Source organism: Tachysurus fulvidraco, chromosome 16, assembly GCF_022655615.1.
Source record: "Tachysurus fulvidraco isolate hzauxx_2018 chromosome 16, HZAU_PFXX_2.0, whole genome shotgun sequence".
Taxonomy (NCBI): Eukaryota; Metazoa; Chordata; class Actinopteri; order Siluriformes; family Bagridae; genus Tachysurus; species Tachysurus fulvidraco.
This window is the reverse complement of record NC_062533.1, coordinates 12,666,445-12,682,865: the sequence shown is the minus strand read 5'-3', so window position 1 is coordinate 12,682,865 and position 16,421 is coordinate 12,666,445. Positions and strand designations below refer to the sequence as shown.

At 36.8% G+C, this 16,421-nt stretch overlaps 1 protein-coding gene across 4 annotated transcripts in view; it reads left to right on the top strand.

Moving 5' to 3' along the window:
- fut8b (fucosyltransferase 8b (alpha (1,6) fucosyltransferase)) overlaps positions 1-16,421 on the top strand; it is a 130,815-nt gene that overhangs the window by 98,308 nt on the left and 16,086 nt on the right. For all 4 annotated transcript variants that reach the window (XM_027166234.2, XM_027166235.2, XM_047801878.1 and 1 more), the window contains 2 exons: positions 7,370-7,484; positions 11,239-11,476. In XM_027166234.2, coding sequence (XP_027022035.1) covers positions 7,370-7,484; positions 11,239-11,476 — 353 coding nt within the window. The remainder of the gene's footprint in view (positions 1-7,369; positions 7,485-11,238; positions 11,477-16,421) is intronic.

Here is a 16,421-nt window from a genome sequence, read left to right as displayed (position 1 = left end):
TGATGTGTGAAAAAAGCTGATGAACACGTAGACTCCAGCGCAGTGCAGACGCACATCGAGTACGCTGCTGCAGAGCATGCACGATCTCGCGACACCAACAGCGGTTTTTTTTTACACACACCACACCCCACCCACACACACACACACACACACACACACACAAAAGCATGACTCATTTCCCATTACAACCTGTCATAACATTTCAACCTAACTCAATTTTAAAGCCCTACTCTTTTTTGTTTTTGCTACATAATACAGCTCCGGCTTATACTGTAGCACGCAGTCAGCTACGGCATAATAAGAAAATAATAGTGTTTTCTATTAAGAAATGAAAAACAAGCCATTCTCTAAGAATAAATAATAATATGCAGGATAAATAAACTACATTTTAAGAACTAAGTTTAGAATGAATCGAAATAATAACGAAAGAAAAAGAGGTAAGTGGTAATAGAAACGTCATGTGCTCATGTCATGCATCTTCCAACTGTGGCAAAAAAATACAGCCAGTGATGAAGCACAGTAAGTCCTGTAAGTTGTTGGTGAGGCATTAAAGTTTATAAAGCCATTTGTTACAGCTCAGCCATAACATGGGGATCAAGTTGAATAATGTAGCATGTAATATGTAATACATAATATTTACCAAGGCTAAAATAAAGAGTAAGATCGCCCATGTGCACTTATATTTGGCTTTTATTTCCAGAGATTCGGGGTCCAGAGAAATCATATTCACACCAGTGATGGCAGAACAATTGTCACTGGAGGACATGTATATTACACCAGCAGGGAGACAGACAGGGATGTACTAGAGGGAAATTGGCAGTTTTATACTCATATTATTTATTCATGCTGAATATTGCCGCTTTGAATTAATGCAGGACGTAAACCTAAACGTGGCTTAATTCTCAGGATGAGCAAAACTCTGGATAACATTTGCAGGTTTAGGTTCTTCTAGGGAACTACGGTCTCTGCCATTGTATGGACCGCCCGCCATGAAGTGAATAGTTCAATCATAACTAGTAGTCAGTTGTGAGGATAATAATAACATTATAAAAATGATTTAAAAAAAATAGAATACATTTTGAAATAAATGGTATACATTAAAAATAGATGAAAATTAATTATAGGCATATTCACTTTATTGTGTGTAGCAAGAAGCTGAGGTTAATTAGACAGATAATAAAAGCGGTTTAATAAAAATGCATCTAAAACTGATGTGTGAAATTTTGTATCATTATTTTATAGAAAGGTAAGGGGAGATGGGAGGTATGATGTGTTTTCTCTCGAGAAATAAAGGAGAGAAATGAGATAGGAAGATAGAGCAGCAAAGAAATGAATAGAATAGGCAGATATAGAAGAGATGATTCCGATAAACGTAGATAAGTATGAGCTCTATACTATCCCTATAGATTAGAGATATACTTATACTCTATCTATATCTCTCTCTCACTAAAGAATACACTCTATCTCTCTCCCTCTCTCTCTTCTCCCTCTCTCTCCCCCCTCTCTCTACTCCCCTCTCTCTCTCCCTCCTCTCTCCACTCTCTCTCTTCTCTCTCCCTCTCTTCTCACCCCCCCTTCCACCGCTCTCTCTCTCTCTCTCTCCTCTCTCTCTCTCTCTCTCTCTCTCTCTCTCTCTCTCTCTCTCTCTCTCTCACACACACACACAAACACACACACACCCCAACTCTCTCTGTCTGTCGGTTTGCCTCTCATCCACCCCCTCTCACCCCCCCTGTTTTATGTCTATCCCTCTCTGTATCTGTCTCTCTCCCAACACCCCACCACTTTCAACCCCCTCTCCCCCTCTCCACGTGGTGATTTATTGATTAATGGGAAATGCTGCTGTAATTGCCCCCTATTAGAGCTGTAATCAGTGTTTCAGATGTGAGATGGCTGAGCAATCCCACAATCCTTTGCTATCTTAGCACTGCTCTGTCTGCAAAACCCAGTAGTAGAAACATATGAGCGTCACACAATATTTAATGTCCTGGTCTCCACGTTGTACGTATTTTAGACAGATCTATTTTGTCTAGCTAAATAGAAACTGCAGAACAGATATACGTACTTTCTTTCTGAAAGAACCATTAAATAGATTCTCCAAACCTTAATGACAGAGAAGGGAATTAATTCAACAGTGAAAACACATCAGAAATGAATCTCACACTAACCGTTGTATTCAGAGGAGAAATTTATTTACAAGTACAAAATATTGCTTCTACAGTAAACATCGAGTGACACAGAATATTGTGTAGATATACACACCACCCGAGTGACACAGAATATTGTATAGATATACACACCACCCGAGTGACACAGAATATTGTGTAGATATACACACCACCCGAGTGACACAGAATATTGTATAGATATACACACCACCCGAGTGACACAGAATATTGTGTAGATATACACACCACCCGAGTGACACAGAATATTGTGTAGATATACACACCACCCGAGTGACACAGAATATTGTGTAGATATACACACCACCCGAGTGACACAGAATATTGTATAGATATACACACCACCCGAGTGACACAGAATATTGTATAGATATACACACCACCCGAGTGACACAGAATATTGTATAGATATACACACCACCCGAGTGACACAGAATATTGTATAGATATACACACCACCCGAGTGACACAGAATATTGTATAGATATACACACCACCCGAGTGACACAGAATATTGTATAGATATACACACCACCCGAGTGACACAGAATATTGTGTAGATATACACACCACCCGAGTGACACAGAATATTGTGTAGATATACACACCACCCGAGTGACACAGAATATTGTGTAGATATACACACCACCCGAGTGACACAGAATATTGTGTAGATATACACACACCACCCGAGTGACACAGAATATTGTGTAGATATACACACCACCCGAGTGACACAGAATATTGTGTAGATATACACACCACCCGAGTGACACAGAATATTGTATTATCTGAATTATAATGGAGTTGTTTTTTCACTAGCAGCTGCTATACTTCGTTAACATAATAACAATAATTAACTGTGTGCATGTTAAATGACTGCATTTTATCCATTTGTTGTGTTTTGTACGAAAGTCAGACCTGATCCTGTAAATATTTTACATTCTATGAAGCCTATACTCACATGTTATTGTAATTATGCGTAGTAATCTTCACAGTGACGTTTTTTTACTCTACAAATGCCTTAGTCAGGTGCTGTATAACATTTATTCATGGATAATACAGTAATTCTATTCTAATGTAAGTGGCAATAATGCCGTGTGTTGCCTGTGTATAACATTTATATCTAACAATGACGTGGGGTAATATTTATTAATTACTCTGTATGGATGTTTAAGACCAATTATAAGCATCATTTTAATAATATGTTAATGACTTGGGGGCTTCATAAAACGTGAAATATCTAAAGGATCAGGTCTGACTATCGTGACTATTGTTAAAAACACAAGACATGGATAAAATTTGACTTCTTGTGCTTTTAATTACATTAGCAAGAAAAAATAATTGAGCTCAGATTAGCATCCAGTAATCTCAGTTTACATGTTAGCTCGTGTCTAACATTAATTAGATATAAATGTATTTAACTAAGTTTTATTACAGTAGCTTCTGACTGAAGACTGGCAGCACTTCCAGAAGTTAGTGAAACTGACTAGGAGCAAGTCGCATCCTCTCGTTCTACTGTTAAATATTGAATAGGTACATAGTAGATATTTTATTTCAAATGAATTCATTAACAAACCGTGTAGCCTTAGTCATGCACATGACCAGCAAATGTACAGACATTAATATGCTTTCAGGAAAAATGGTATAGTTTCATTAAAAGAAACAATTTCTGACATTTTTATATTGTAAATAAGTCACTCTTTGCATGAAAACTGAACATTTAAACAAACACATTGATCTGGGAAGATACACTACATTTAAATTGAGATTATAATGATGTTTTATTAAGATCATGTTTTTAATTCCATGAATATTAATATATAATAGGATGCGATTGCAGATGCTTTTTATTGCAAATAATCAAAAGTGGGAAAAAAAATTAAATACAAGAAAGTATAGATGTGAGAGAAAAAAAAACGACGATGAATGAGGCTGTAAAACACAGAACAACAACAACATTGTAACATCTAAAGGCCAGAACGTATCCCCTTCTACACCAGCACAAGGGCAGAAATTATAAATCATTTCTTAAGCACACAAAGCCTGAATGTTTCTACACATTCAGCATAGCACAAGTACAGGAAGAATCGAAGCTTGAAGACAACAAAGACCATTTCCACCTAAACAGACGTTTCACATTTCCGACATCAAGCGGCTAAATAAACAGATGAAAAAATGTAGATTCCAATGATATAAGAATTAGGACTCACATAACCAAACCTTTTTTTTTTTTTTGCTGTGATCCATCTTCTCTTTCGCTGAACTTCTGACATTCTAAGTACCAGAATTATTCAAATACACTGTGAGGTTTTTCAGATATACTCATTTTAATTTGAGCTTGTGGATTTCAAGCAAGAGGCTCAAAAATAGGTCTAGGATTGAACAGGTTAAGTGGGTCTAGAGTTCGGTACATGTGACATGTTGGGGCTGATGGGTAAAGTAGTTCAATGTCGATTCTGGCTTAACCAGATAGGTAGTAGTCATTATTTGTAATATTTTGATATCCTGCTTCCTGTCTGAATTCTCTCAGTCTTAAATATGGAGATGAAATCCTAAACGCTCTCTGCTTCTAATCTAAGACGGCAAATCGTAATTAGGTTGTAAGCCCCCAGTAGGCGGCCATATTGGCTTCTTACCTGAGAGCAGATGGAGCTGTAATTCAGCATACAGGTGAACTAATCCGTGATGAGGTGTGTTAAGTGCGGGTTAGGTGCTTCTGGAGTCATGAAAAACACACAGTACACCAATCTGATTTCTCGCTACTATTCCCACATCCACTGCCAGTGGATTAGAGGGTGTGTAAGTGAGAGAGAGAGAGAGAGAGAGAGAGAGAGAGAGAGAGAGAGAGAGAGAGAGAGAGAGAGAGAGAGAGAGAGAGAGAGAGAGAGAGAAACTATGTGTCTGTGTGTTGAGAATGTGAGTGGGTGAGATCGTGGTTATTGCTTTAACTGGAAATCTCAGTTGTAATGTAGAGAATCAAGATGATGAATTGGATCAGCACACAGATGGGTGATAAAGGGAAAAATGAAGGCTCTGCTCTAATGTGATTTCGTTTATTTATTTTGCAGGAATGCTTATTTTATCAGAAATGCCCCTGCAAGTCAGTACAAAATAATCAAAACAATGATCTGATTATCTTTATACTATGAGAAAAAAAAATCCATTCTGATGGGAGGAGTCTTTTTCTGGATGGCTCCGCCCACATCCACATGGCTGGGCTTACTGATTGGTTTGCTGAAAGGATGAGAATGATGTAAAGAATAGAGTAGGTGTATGTATACACCATTTCAACCCAGATGAACACTTTAGGTGATTTTGTTGTGATATGTTAAAGAGCTAAATGAGTAAATGAATATCTAGTGAAGAAAGGCAGTCATCCCTCCAGTAACAAGCGAATCAAATATTCGTCTGTTTTTTGAAGGAGAAAAGAAAAAATCGGCAAATGCAAACACACAATTGCTTCATATTTGATTAACTAAAAAAAAGTATAATAATAATAATAATAATAATAATAATAATAATAATAATAATAATAATAATAATAATAATAATAATAAATTATTTAAGTTTAAAAAGGCGTGCAAGACTGGGTGTTCTGTACATACTATGGTTACTATGGTTCACATCAGTAAGGAATGTGATTTATATTAACACTGATTATATTTCATTGCCTACAGTATAATATATAGCTCTAGAGATTGACTTGATTTACTGTGTTCTGCTAAAAGGCTTCCACTGCCAACAGTATGGTGACAAGTCACAAACAGGAAGAGATACAGGAACATCCACACCAGAACCAGCCTGTTCAGAGCCATTTTTTTCCCCCTACAGCCATAAACTTACTGAACTACACCGCTAGGACCCAGATGTCTCACTAACGCTTCACTATCTGTAATCACACGGCAGCTCTGCTCCACCCTGTATGTTCTGTTACATCTTTTTCCACCAGTTATAATTGTATATAACTGTACATTCATTGCTTACCCTAATTTACATCCTGTTATGTATATTATCTGTAAATGCACTGTATATTTTTTAGTTACTCTTGTACATTTATACTCTTGTGCTAACACTAAAATACGGTAATAAATCCTTTGCACATATTTTACTATTTGCACTTCTGGTAGATGCTGAATGGCATTTTGGTGCTATTTAGCTGACCTATGCTTAAGCTTTATCTCTATCTATCTATCTATCTATCTATCTATCTATCTATCTATCTATCTATCTATCTATCTATCTATCTATCTATCTATCTATCTATCTGTTAGTCTGTTAGTCCGCATCTGTTCATCTATCTATCTATCTATCTATCTATCTATCTATCTATCTATCTATCTATCTATCTATCTATCTATCTATCTATCTATCTGTTAGTCTGTTCATCTGTATCTATCTATCCATCTATCTATCTATCTATCTATCTATCTATCTATCTATCTATCTATCTATCTATCTATCTATCTATCTATCTATCTATCTATCTATCTGTTAGTCTGTTAGTCTGCATCTGTTCATCTATCTATCTATCTATCTATCTATCTATCTATCTATCTATCTATCTATCTATCTATCTATCTATCTATCTATCTATCTATCTGTTAGTCTGTTAGTCTGCATCTGTTCATCTATCTATCTATCTATCTATCTATCTATCTATCTATCTATCTATCTATCTATCTATCTATCTATCTATCTATCTATCTATCTATCTATCTATATGACTTGGCCCACAATGACTTAATATATAAAAATGTCTGGATTTGCAAGAAAACCAATGAAACATATTGTGCAGATAAGAAACATTTACCAAAACAAGAGACAACATCTGCTTGTAAAATCAGAGATGTCCAGAAGGTGGGGGAAGAAAACAGTCCAGAATAATCACTGAGAAGCACCTGTAAAACATGAAAGTACCCCAGCTGCTCGTACACAATGAACACCAGCACAGCAGTTTGTTTGTGATGACAGTATTAGCGAAGGTTTTATATAGGTTATAGCACAAGTTTGCTTCTTGAAAAATGGACTCTCGTTTAGTCTCCCATTAAAGTCAATAAGATATAAAAGAGAAAAAAAAGGAAAAACCTCAAAGACCTGGAGTCTTTCCAGGTCCCTTTTTAATTGGTTTATCTGGATCATCAGCCAAACTGTATACATTTAATATATATTGTACCATGCAGGTCCATCCTGACAGATCTTCACTACCTGAGCCAAGCTGATGGAGCAGGTGATTGGAGGGAAAAGGAAGCAAAGGATCTTTCCAATCTGGTGCAGAACAGGATCTCCTACCTGCAGGTACACCCTTTTTCACCTCCAAGTGTATGCACATGGGAATTTGGGTTTTAAAAAAAATAAAATTCAAAATTATGAATAAATAAATACCATCACCAATAATAATAATAATAATAATAATAATAATAATCATCATCATCATCATCATAATCGTAATCATAATAATACACAATTGGGGCGAGTAGTTGCTAAGAATTACAGGGTGGGCCTGTGTGTGTCTTTGTGTTTGTGTAATTATTATTATTATTATTATTATTATTATTATTATTATTATTATTATTATTATTATTATTATTCGTATTGTTGTTGTTGTTGTTGTTGTTGTTGTTGTTGTTGTAATTATTATTAATGCACTATTTTATATGTTGCTATATAATTGGGAGCCAGTAGTTGCTAAGGATTACAGGGCTAGCCTGTGTGTGTGTGCGTGTGTGTATGTGTGTGTGTGCATGTGTGTGCATGTGTGTACGTGTGTGTGTGCGTGTGTGTGTACGTGTGTGTTGTACGTGTGTGTGTGTACGTGTGTGTGTGTGGCACTAGAGTCAGCAATGTTAATCATAGCTGTAGGCAGTGCTTAGGGCCTGCCACATTTCTCTCTCTCTCCTTCTTTCTCCCTCAATCATTACTAATTCATCTCTCATCTCATCTAGTGTGTCTCTCCATTCCCAGTAGTGTAGAGTGTTATCTGTTCCTCTCAGAGTGGCTTCCACTCCTACTCTTCCCCCCTCTCTCTATCATAACTTATTCATCTCTCGCTTTTCTAACTTGTCTCTCTATTTCTTTGCATAATGTAGGCTTTTATCTGTCTTTCAATTCCTCTCTCTTCTTTATCTTCCTCCCAACCTACTCATCCTCTTTACTCTTTATTTATTCACAAACTTGTGCTCGTAGGAAGCTGTTTTGTTAAAAAAAAGGATATCATCAGAAATAAATATAGTGCCCGGTCAGCGCTATTTAAAAGTGAATCATAAACCTAATAAGCTACATAAACACATCATGAACTAGAAACATTAATAGAGTTTAAAGAGGAAGTTACACAGAAAAACTAGATCACTTCAAAAATATCCAAGTACTGAATTTTGTAAACTAATTTGCTAAATTAACAGAGCTAGATAATGTTTGTGGAGAAACTAGCTGTGATTAATGCTAGAAATGCTAACTTGCTTTGATCATGCAAACATCGCTAAAGTGATCAGATCATATGTACATACAGTAGGAAATGAGTCATCACTGCACTTATATAAGGTTTGATTAAGGCAGCCGCATTTTTGAGACTTTCATAGCATGACCTAATAAATATCATATATTGCATGGACCAAAAGTATTTATTAAAATTGCTGGAAAAAACCCCAAGATCAAATCCCATTATTTTTCCAATTTCCTCAAAGAAGATAATTGAGGATGACTTTTGCCAGTATTTATTACATCATTATTTATTACTTTATTCAAAGCTGGAAAAGATCTTCTTCTGTGCATATGATAGCAAACATGCTAGTAGTGACACAGCAGTTTTTAGCATGTTTACAACAGTACAAACAGCTTCCCTGCATGGAGCCATGGAGATTGTGGCAATTCTATTCGCAGGTCCAAAGGGATAGAATTAATGTATTTATATTTATATTTCTAATGCAGATGTATTTTCATAGATTTGGGTAACAGGCAAGGAACAATCAGCAACAATCAGCAACAATCAACAGGCTAGCAACAATCAGCTTCTATGATTTCTGAGAGGATTTTAATGCATATTAGCAAATGTTTCAGATACTCATTACTAAGATAAAGAATGACTAGAATGTGTAAGAAGTGCGGTCATGAAACGAGATGTCACGAAACAGACTCAAGGGGTTGGTTGCAAAAATAGGAATAGGCAAAACGACTGAATACATAACCACTGGAGCAGGGAGGGTTTTGCTCAAGGGCAGGGGAAGGGCCTTGATCAAGGGCCCAACAGTGGCAGCTTGGCAGTGCTGGAGATTGAACTCCAATCTTCCAATCAACTACCCAGAGCCTTAACACGTGAGCCACCACTGCCCCAAAAATGGGAAGACACAGAATAACAATAAAATAATAAGTAATGTCACAGACCAAAGGAACAAAGCGTATAGCTTGCAATGAGGAACTGAAACCACAGGATATATCAAGGTGCACATCATTAAATGTCTGGTGACTGTGGACATGGAAGTGCTGGTGGTTGCTGGGGTTTGGTGTCCATGGCTACAGTATGAGTGTTGAAATGGAGAACTGATGCCATGTGATGTACACAATGTGACGTACAGTAACAGTCCAAACAAATTCCTTGCCAGTTGTGATGAAGGCTTTGGCCTGAGGCACAGTGTAAACACAAACACTCTGACACAGGCTGCATGTGTAAACATATGAGCAGTTATTAATAATTTTGAAGCCAAGCTCAAGAGACCATGTGCATACACACTTTTGGTGAAATGCATGGTGCGCACAGGGTTTTTGTGCTAATGCTGAGGGCAGAAAGTGCACTAGTGTTTGAACTTCTTACTAACATATAGCTGGGTAAAGTGGGTCAATGGGTAATATCACAGACCATAAGAGAAAGATTAGCGAGTGTGATTTGGTTAATATCTTAAGCCCCATCTGTCTGTTTGCAGATCATAGACCAAATAAAGTATATCTGAATTCATGCATTAGTATAATAATGACTGAATATGAAAATGAGTGTGAATGGCATGTTGTAGATATAAGATTATAATCCTTGGCATTTATTTGGATTTTCTGAGATTTTCTTAGCTAGCTAACATAAGTAAACATGACAGGAGTTCTGTGAGGGCTTTCAGTGTTCACATGTTCACTAGCCACTTTGCTAACATCTGAATAGATGTCTGAAGTTAAATAATAGTAAACCTGGTAATAGTAAGAATGCTATTTGGTTAGCTAACTTGAGAGCACTTGAAAGGACCTTCTAAACTAAGTCATTTAAGGCACCTTCAAACCATAAAATGTCTAAATCAGGGTTGACTGATCGATTGGTATGAAATCCTGCTCCCGCACCAGCCTTTTGCACTTTTATTTGGTTTCTGTTTCACAGAGCACACAGAGCTACAGCTTTAGTTGTGGTTACTGGTAGCACAGTAACAGCTGCCTGTGGTCTGTCTGTCTGTCTGTCTGTCTGTCTGTCTGTCTGTCTGTCTGTCTGTCTGTCTGTCTGTCTGTCTGTGATTATGTGTTGAGAATTGGCCTCATAGCAGTGAACTGAAATATGTTTAGTCTTGATACACAGTAGTGAATGTATTTAAAGCCATGGTTAAATCATGTATACGATGCAAATGAGTTTTTCTAAAAGGTGAATAACTCTGTAGATTAAGAATTTTATACTCACGTAAACATAAACACTAAACAAATTCAAGCTCCTCTGTTTATATGGTTTGCTGTTTAATTACTGATTTTATTTAACTCTGTAATAATGTTAAATTAATCTTTAAATAAGTAATTAAGCCTCTCTCTCTCTCTCTTTCTCTCTCTCTCTATCTCTCTCTCTCCTATTTAAGTGTGATTGATTATATTTGTAGCTCATTTAATTACTTTATCTTTAAATGTAATTTCCCTCAAATTACCAGTTAATTTTCTTTTTTCCCCTCTCTTACATTTGTTTATTAGCTTCAGTCTTGCTGTTTAATTACTCATCAGTTCTGTTTGGACTTGGATTCTTGGTAACCATTTCATCTCTTTGAATCCCTGGTTCTCTAAATGAATAAGTAAGACTCTCTCCTGTCTCTCACCTACACAGAATCCTCCAGACTGCAGTAAGGCACGCAAGTTGGTGTGTAACATTAATAAGGGCTGTGGTTATGGCTGCCAACTGCACCATGTGGTTTACTGCTTCATGATTGCGTACGGCACTGAGCGCACACTTGTCCTAGAGTCCCACAGCTGGCGCTACGCCCCTAATGGGTGGGAGACAGTGTTCAGACCTCTAAGCAACACCTGCACCGAGCGCACAGGAGCAACCACCGGACACTGGACAGGTGAGCAGAGGACGGGGTAAAGGGCAAAGTAAACAAAAAGACAATTATCATTATGATCATTCATGCAAGTGTTTAATCCTGGTCAGTGTTTTAAATGTGAAAACAGTGATATGGTGATAAATGAAGATGAAAATAAAGATCTTCAATAATTGAAAGTAAAAATCCCCAATGGTTCTGACTCTACAAGATCCTTCAGCAAGAAATGTAAAGTGAATGCACTGAGATAAAGAAAAATAAAACGCTTAACAAAGAATAAAACCGACCTTCGCTATATTTAAGCCGATGATTTGGGAGGCAGGGGACAGAGAACAAAGGAGGCTACAAAAAAAAAAACTAAAAGGAGGAAGAATAAAATTGCCAAGTTAAATAAAATCAGGTAGTAACAGCACTCTGCTTGTGTCCGTACTGTCTTGGCCTGTTTGATGGATCTATTTAGGTCATCCTCATTGCCTGAGACAAATTCAGTGGAGCAGTAAACATCACAGTTTATCCATTGTTTTCGGTTAGTTAAAGCAAATGATGAGGATGTTCCACATTGCAATAATGTGGTGCAATTTGTAAGACAGATTTGTATATTTTAAGTCCTGTTAAAAATCCTGAACTCTGTTTGGCAAAGCATTGTCAGGAAAGGCAGATACAAGTACTGTAGCTGTGAATGGGCTTATAGAATAGTATAAAAGCCTTGATTTTTTTCACATATACATTACAGCACAGTGAAATTCTTTCTTCACATATCCCAATTTTGGAGGTTGGGGTCAGAACACAGGGTCAGCAATGATACAGCACCACTGGAGCAAAGAGGATTAAGGGTCATGCTCAAGGGCCCAAAAGTGGCAGATTGGCAGTGCTGGGGCCTGAACCCCAATCCACCAATTAACAAACCAGAGCCTTAACTGATTGAGCTTCACATGGGATGACAATGGTAATAATAATAATAATAATAATAATAATAATAATAATAATAATATTCATTATCATTATCCAAGCATGTAGTCCAGAAACATGAGGCAAAATCTCAATCCAAAACAACAAGCTGAGGTCAAGAGATCAACAAGCTCTCAGAGACACAAAAGAATGAGAAACAAGATCTAAGGTGTCGACTGAAAATTGAAAACAATGAAGGATTTAACAAGGAACGATAGACACACAAGTCTTTAAATATACACTGGAAGCAGAAAGTGAATTTAAACTCATCGGAATATATTAATCCAACAACCAGTGACAATACTGAGAAAAGAGGACATGAATTAAAAAATACACACATGGCAACATAAATAAAACAAACACATGAAAACTGAAAAATAAATAAACAAGATGTAGCACAGAGCTCAGATATTCAGATATTTATCCAGGTCATTAGTCTTACAAATTTACATCATTTAGTTTGTTTTGAACAACATTTGGTGCACATGATCTGCTATTTAATAAAAAAAAATCTATAATGAAAAAGTATCACAGCAAGGTGTATAAATTCTATTACATTATTATGTGTACATTTTAGTTACACTGCACAAAAACATGCAAGAACAGGTGGTTTTTCTGCAGCATGTCTGAATAACCTTAGCCATTCTTGGTCTCTGCCTGGAATTTTCTCCTGTCTTTCACATGCATTTTCCTTTCAATCTTGGTAAGAATAAAGCCTACTACTGTAATACTTACAATATCTTCATAACAAAAGGGAAACCCCATATGAGAGTTTACCTCCAAGCTCCAGTTCATACAACAACAACAAAAACTGACTCAGTGACACTTTCATTATGGACTGAAATGCTCTGTTAGAGAGAAACATACTTTCATCATCAGTCAATCATTTCCTTCCGTGCTTACAGTAAGCTCTGATTTATTCACTCAGATCAGAGGACACACAGAACATGTCTCTCACTTTGTGTCCTAATGAACAAGACTGCTGGAGGGATCACTTATACGTACTGTATGAAACACTTCAGCGTGTGGATAAAAACATCTTTCTCTCTCTTTTGCTCTCTCTCTCTCTCTCTCTCTCTCCTCTCTCTCTCTCTGTCTCTCTTTCTCTGTGTCTCTCTGTCTGTCTGTCTGTCTCTCTCTCTCTCTCTCTCTGTCTCTCTTTCTCTGTGTCTCTCTGTCTGTCTGTCTCTCTCTCTCTGTCTCTCTCTCTCTCAATCTCTATTTCTCTGTCTCTCTTTCTCTCTCTCTCTCTTTCTCTGTGTCTGTCTGTCTGTCTGTCTCTCTCTCTCTCTCTCTCTCTCTCTATGTGTGTCTGTCTGTCTGTCTGTCTCTCTCTCTCTCTTTCTCTGTGTCTGTCTGTCTGTCTCTGTCTCTCTCTCTCTCTGTCTCTCTGTCTGTCTGTCTCTCTCTCTCTCTCTCTCTCTCTCTCTCTCTCTCTCTTGTGGGCTGTCAGTATTTCTTATGTAAAGTCTTATGTAAGTACAACAGGAAGGGATCATTTTACTCTTGAATTTTTGATGTCTTATGCAGTGAAAGTTCTGAGCATCTCACTACCTTGAAGCATGAGCGCGTTTCATTGGCTTGACATCAGGAAAAAAAGACTCTTTTTAAAGACCGAGACCCACCGATTTGTGCCTTTATTCTGTTGCAGTTGCCAGAAAGGTCTGTGAGAATGTTAACCAAATCAAAGAACATCTAAACCATATCGCTTTTTCTCTCACTGCGCTCCGGTAAGCTGTAAAGTATGTTTCTAAAGCACACCGGCTTTATTCAGACTGGCAGAATAAATCTGCAGACAAACAAAGGGAAGAATATATTCAATCCAAGTGTTACTCATTTCAGTCAAGCTAGAGGTGTAAGTTGTTTTAAGTCCTCTTACAAATTCTGGAATCAGTTTGACAAGTCAGCATGTTAGGGAAGTGACAGCTCAGGTGTTGGACTACTGATGGGAAGGTTATGAGTTTATATCCCAGGACCACTAAGCTATTACCACTGAGCCCTAAGTAAGGCCCTTAAACCCTCAGCTGCTCAGTTGTATAAATGAGGTAAATGTTGCTTTGGATAAGGGAATCTACCAAATGATGAAAATGTACAGGAAGTCACATCATGTGTTTGTTTGTTGTTTGTTTGGTCATTTTTTAATTTGTTTCTTTGTTCGTTTGTTTGATTAACTCTTGTTTGTTCATTTGTTTGAATAACTCTGTTTGTTTGTTTGTTTGTTTATTCTTGTGTATTTTTTTTGTTTGCTTGCGTGTGTGCTTTAAGACAAGTAGAGGGAAAGAAAAAATGGTAGTTGCCTCTTGTTGTTTTTTTGTTTGTTTGTTTGTTTGTTTGTTTTGGGGAAGGGTTGGTTATTTATTTATTTTATTTACTGTATTTTTTTCACCTTTTTGTGTTGTACTGTATTTAAATGCGTTTAGAATGTGACTGGATCCCTTTTTTGCAAAACATCATCCTCTGAAAAACAAAAACCCTACACATATTATCTAGCTCACTTTTACCTGGATGTTGATATTGTATGCAAGCAAATATCCTAACAAACAAATCCAACAAAATTTGGCCTTTCGTTATTTCAAGTGGAAATTGGAACCTGGATACGTTCAAAACCCAAATAAAGACTGTTAAACTGCAAAATGCAAGTCACTGCATATACAGCAACATCTGCAATGTAGATGGAGGAATCACCATTTTAAATAGTGTGCACTGATCCTTCTCAATAGACCCGACTCCCAGGAGACTGACACTGTACCTCGCTACACGTGTGCATAATTGTGCCTCATGTGCTTTTCAGGTTGTCTATTCAGTATGTGACATAAAAACAAAAACACCCGTCTGTTTATAACGTGTCTGCAGAGAATATTAAAATAAACATAATAAAAAGGAGCCTGTCCATTTGAAGGTGTCAGGCAAGCACATCTTCTCTTCCACCACCAGATACCAGAGCCAGCTCTTTGTTTTAGAGAAGAACTTCTTTTGGGAGAATTGCTGCACTGTTTATTTAGTTTTAAACATTGCTTAAGGAAGCGCAGCTTTGTACCTTCATTTTTTTTTTTGCAGGAATCCTTCTGATCTCAGGTGTCTCCCTTTGTCTTCTTTCTCTCTTTTTCTCTCTCTTTCCACTTTGTATATGAAATTATAGTGTGTGTATATATATATATATATATATATATATATATATATATATATATATATATATATATATATATATATATATATAGAGAGAGAGAGAGAGAGAGAGAGAGAGAGAGAGAACTATTTGATTACAATCAGAATGACTGGTTGACTGTAGAAGAGCCCACAGAGGCTTATTATATAAATAAACCAAAGCTAATCATGAATGCATGCATAACATTCAATAATTTTTAAAAATATATATTTTAAAAAAATCTATACTTCAGTAATGAGATTTTAAAATTAAACTGACCTCATTTTGATACTTTGTTGGTAGTTTAGCTGTAATTTACCATTTTAGTGTCAAGCTTTTGATTTATTTATCTTCATTAGCTGCTTCACCCTATTCAGTGTCGCAGTGTATACAGAGTCAGTGGTAGGAATGCTGGGGGCATCGCATAGCATTTCACAGACACACACACACACACACACACACACACACACACACACACACACACACACACACACACACACACACACACACGCCTAATAACAATTATTTGAAATTTCGAATGCTCAGTCCATTTACTGACATGTTTAAGGGAGGAACCTATAAGGAGAACATGTGAAATTCCCCACAAACAGCATTGAGCTCTGAGGTATTGAGCCAGTTTTCTGTAAGTTATTTCAAGGTATTCTGGCTTGCTTGCAAACCTGTCATTATTCCTTGGCATTTAGCTGACCACTAGCAACCGTCAAACACTAAAAACCACAAAAAAAACCAGTTTTAATAGATAATACAGTCGTCTAGCTGACTGGGCTGCATCCTTATTAAATTGCACTTAATATAAACTTATTGAATCAATTTCAAGTAAATGTAGGTTGAAGAACTAAAGAATTCTAGGATTGC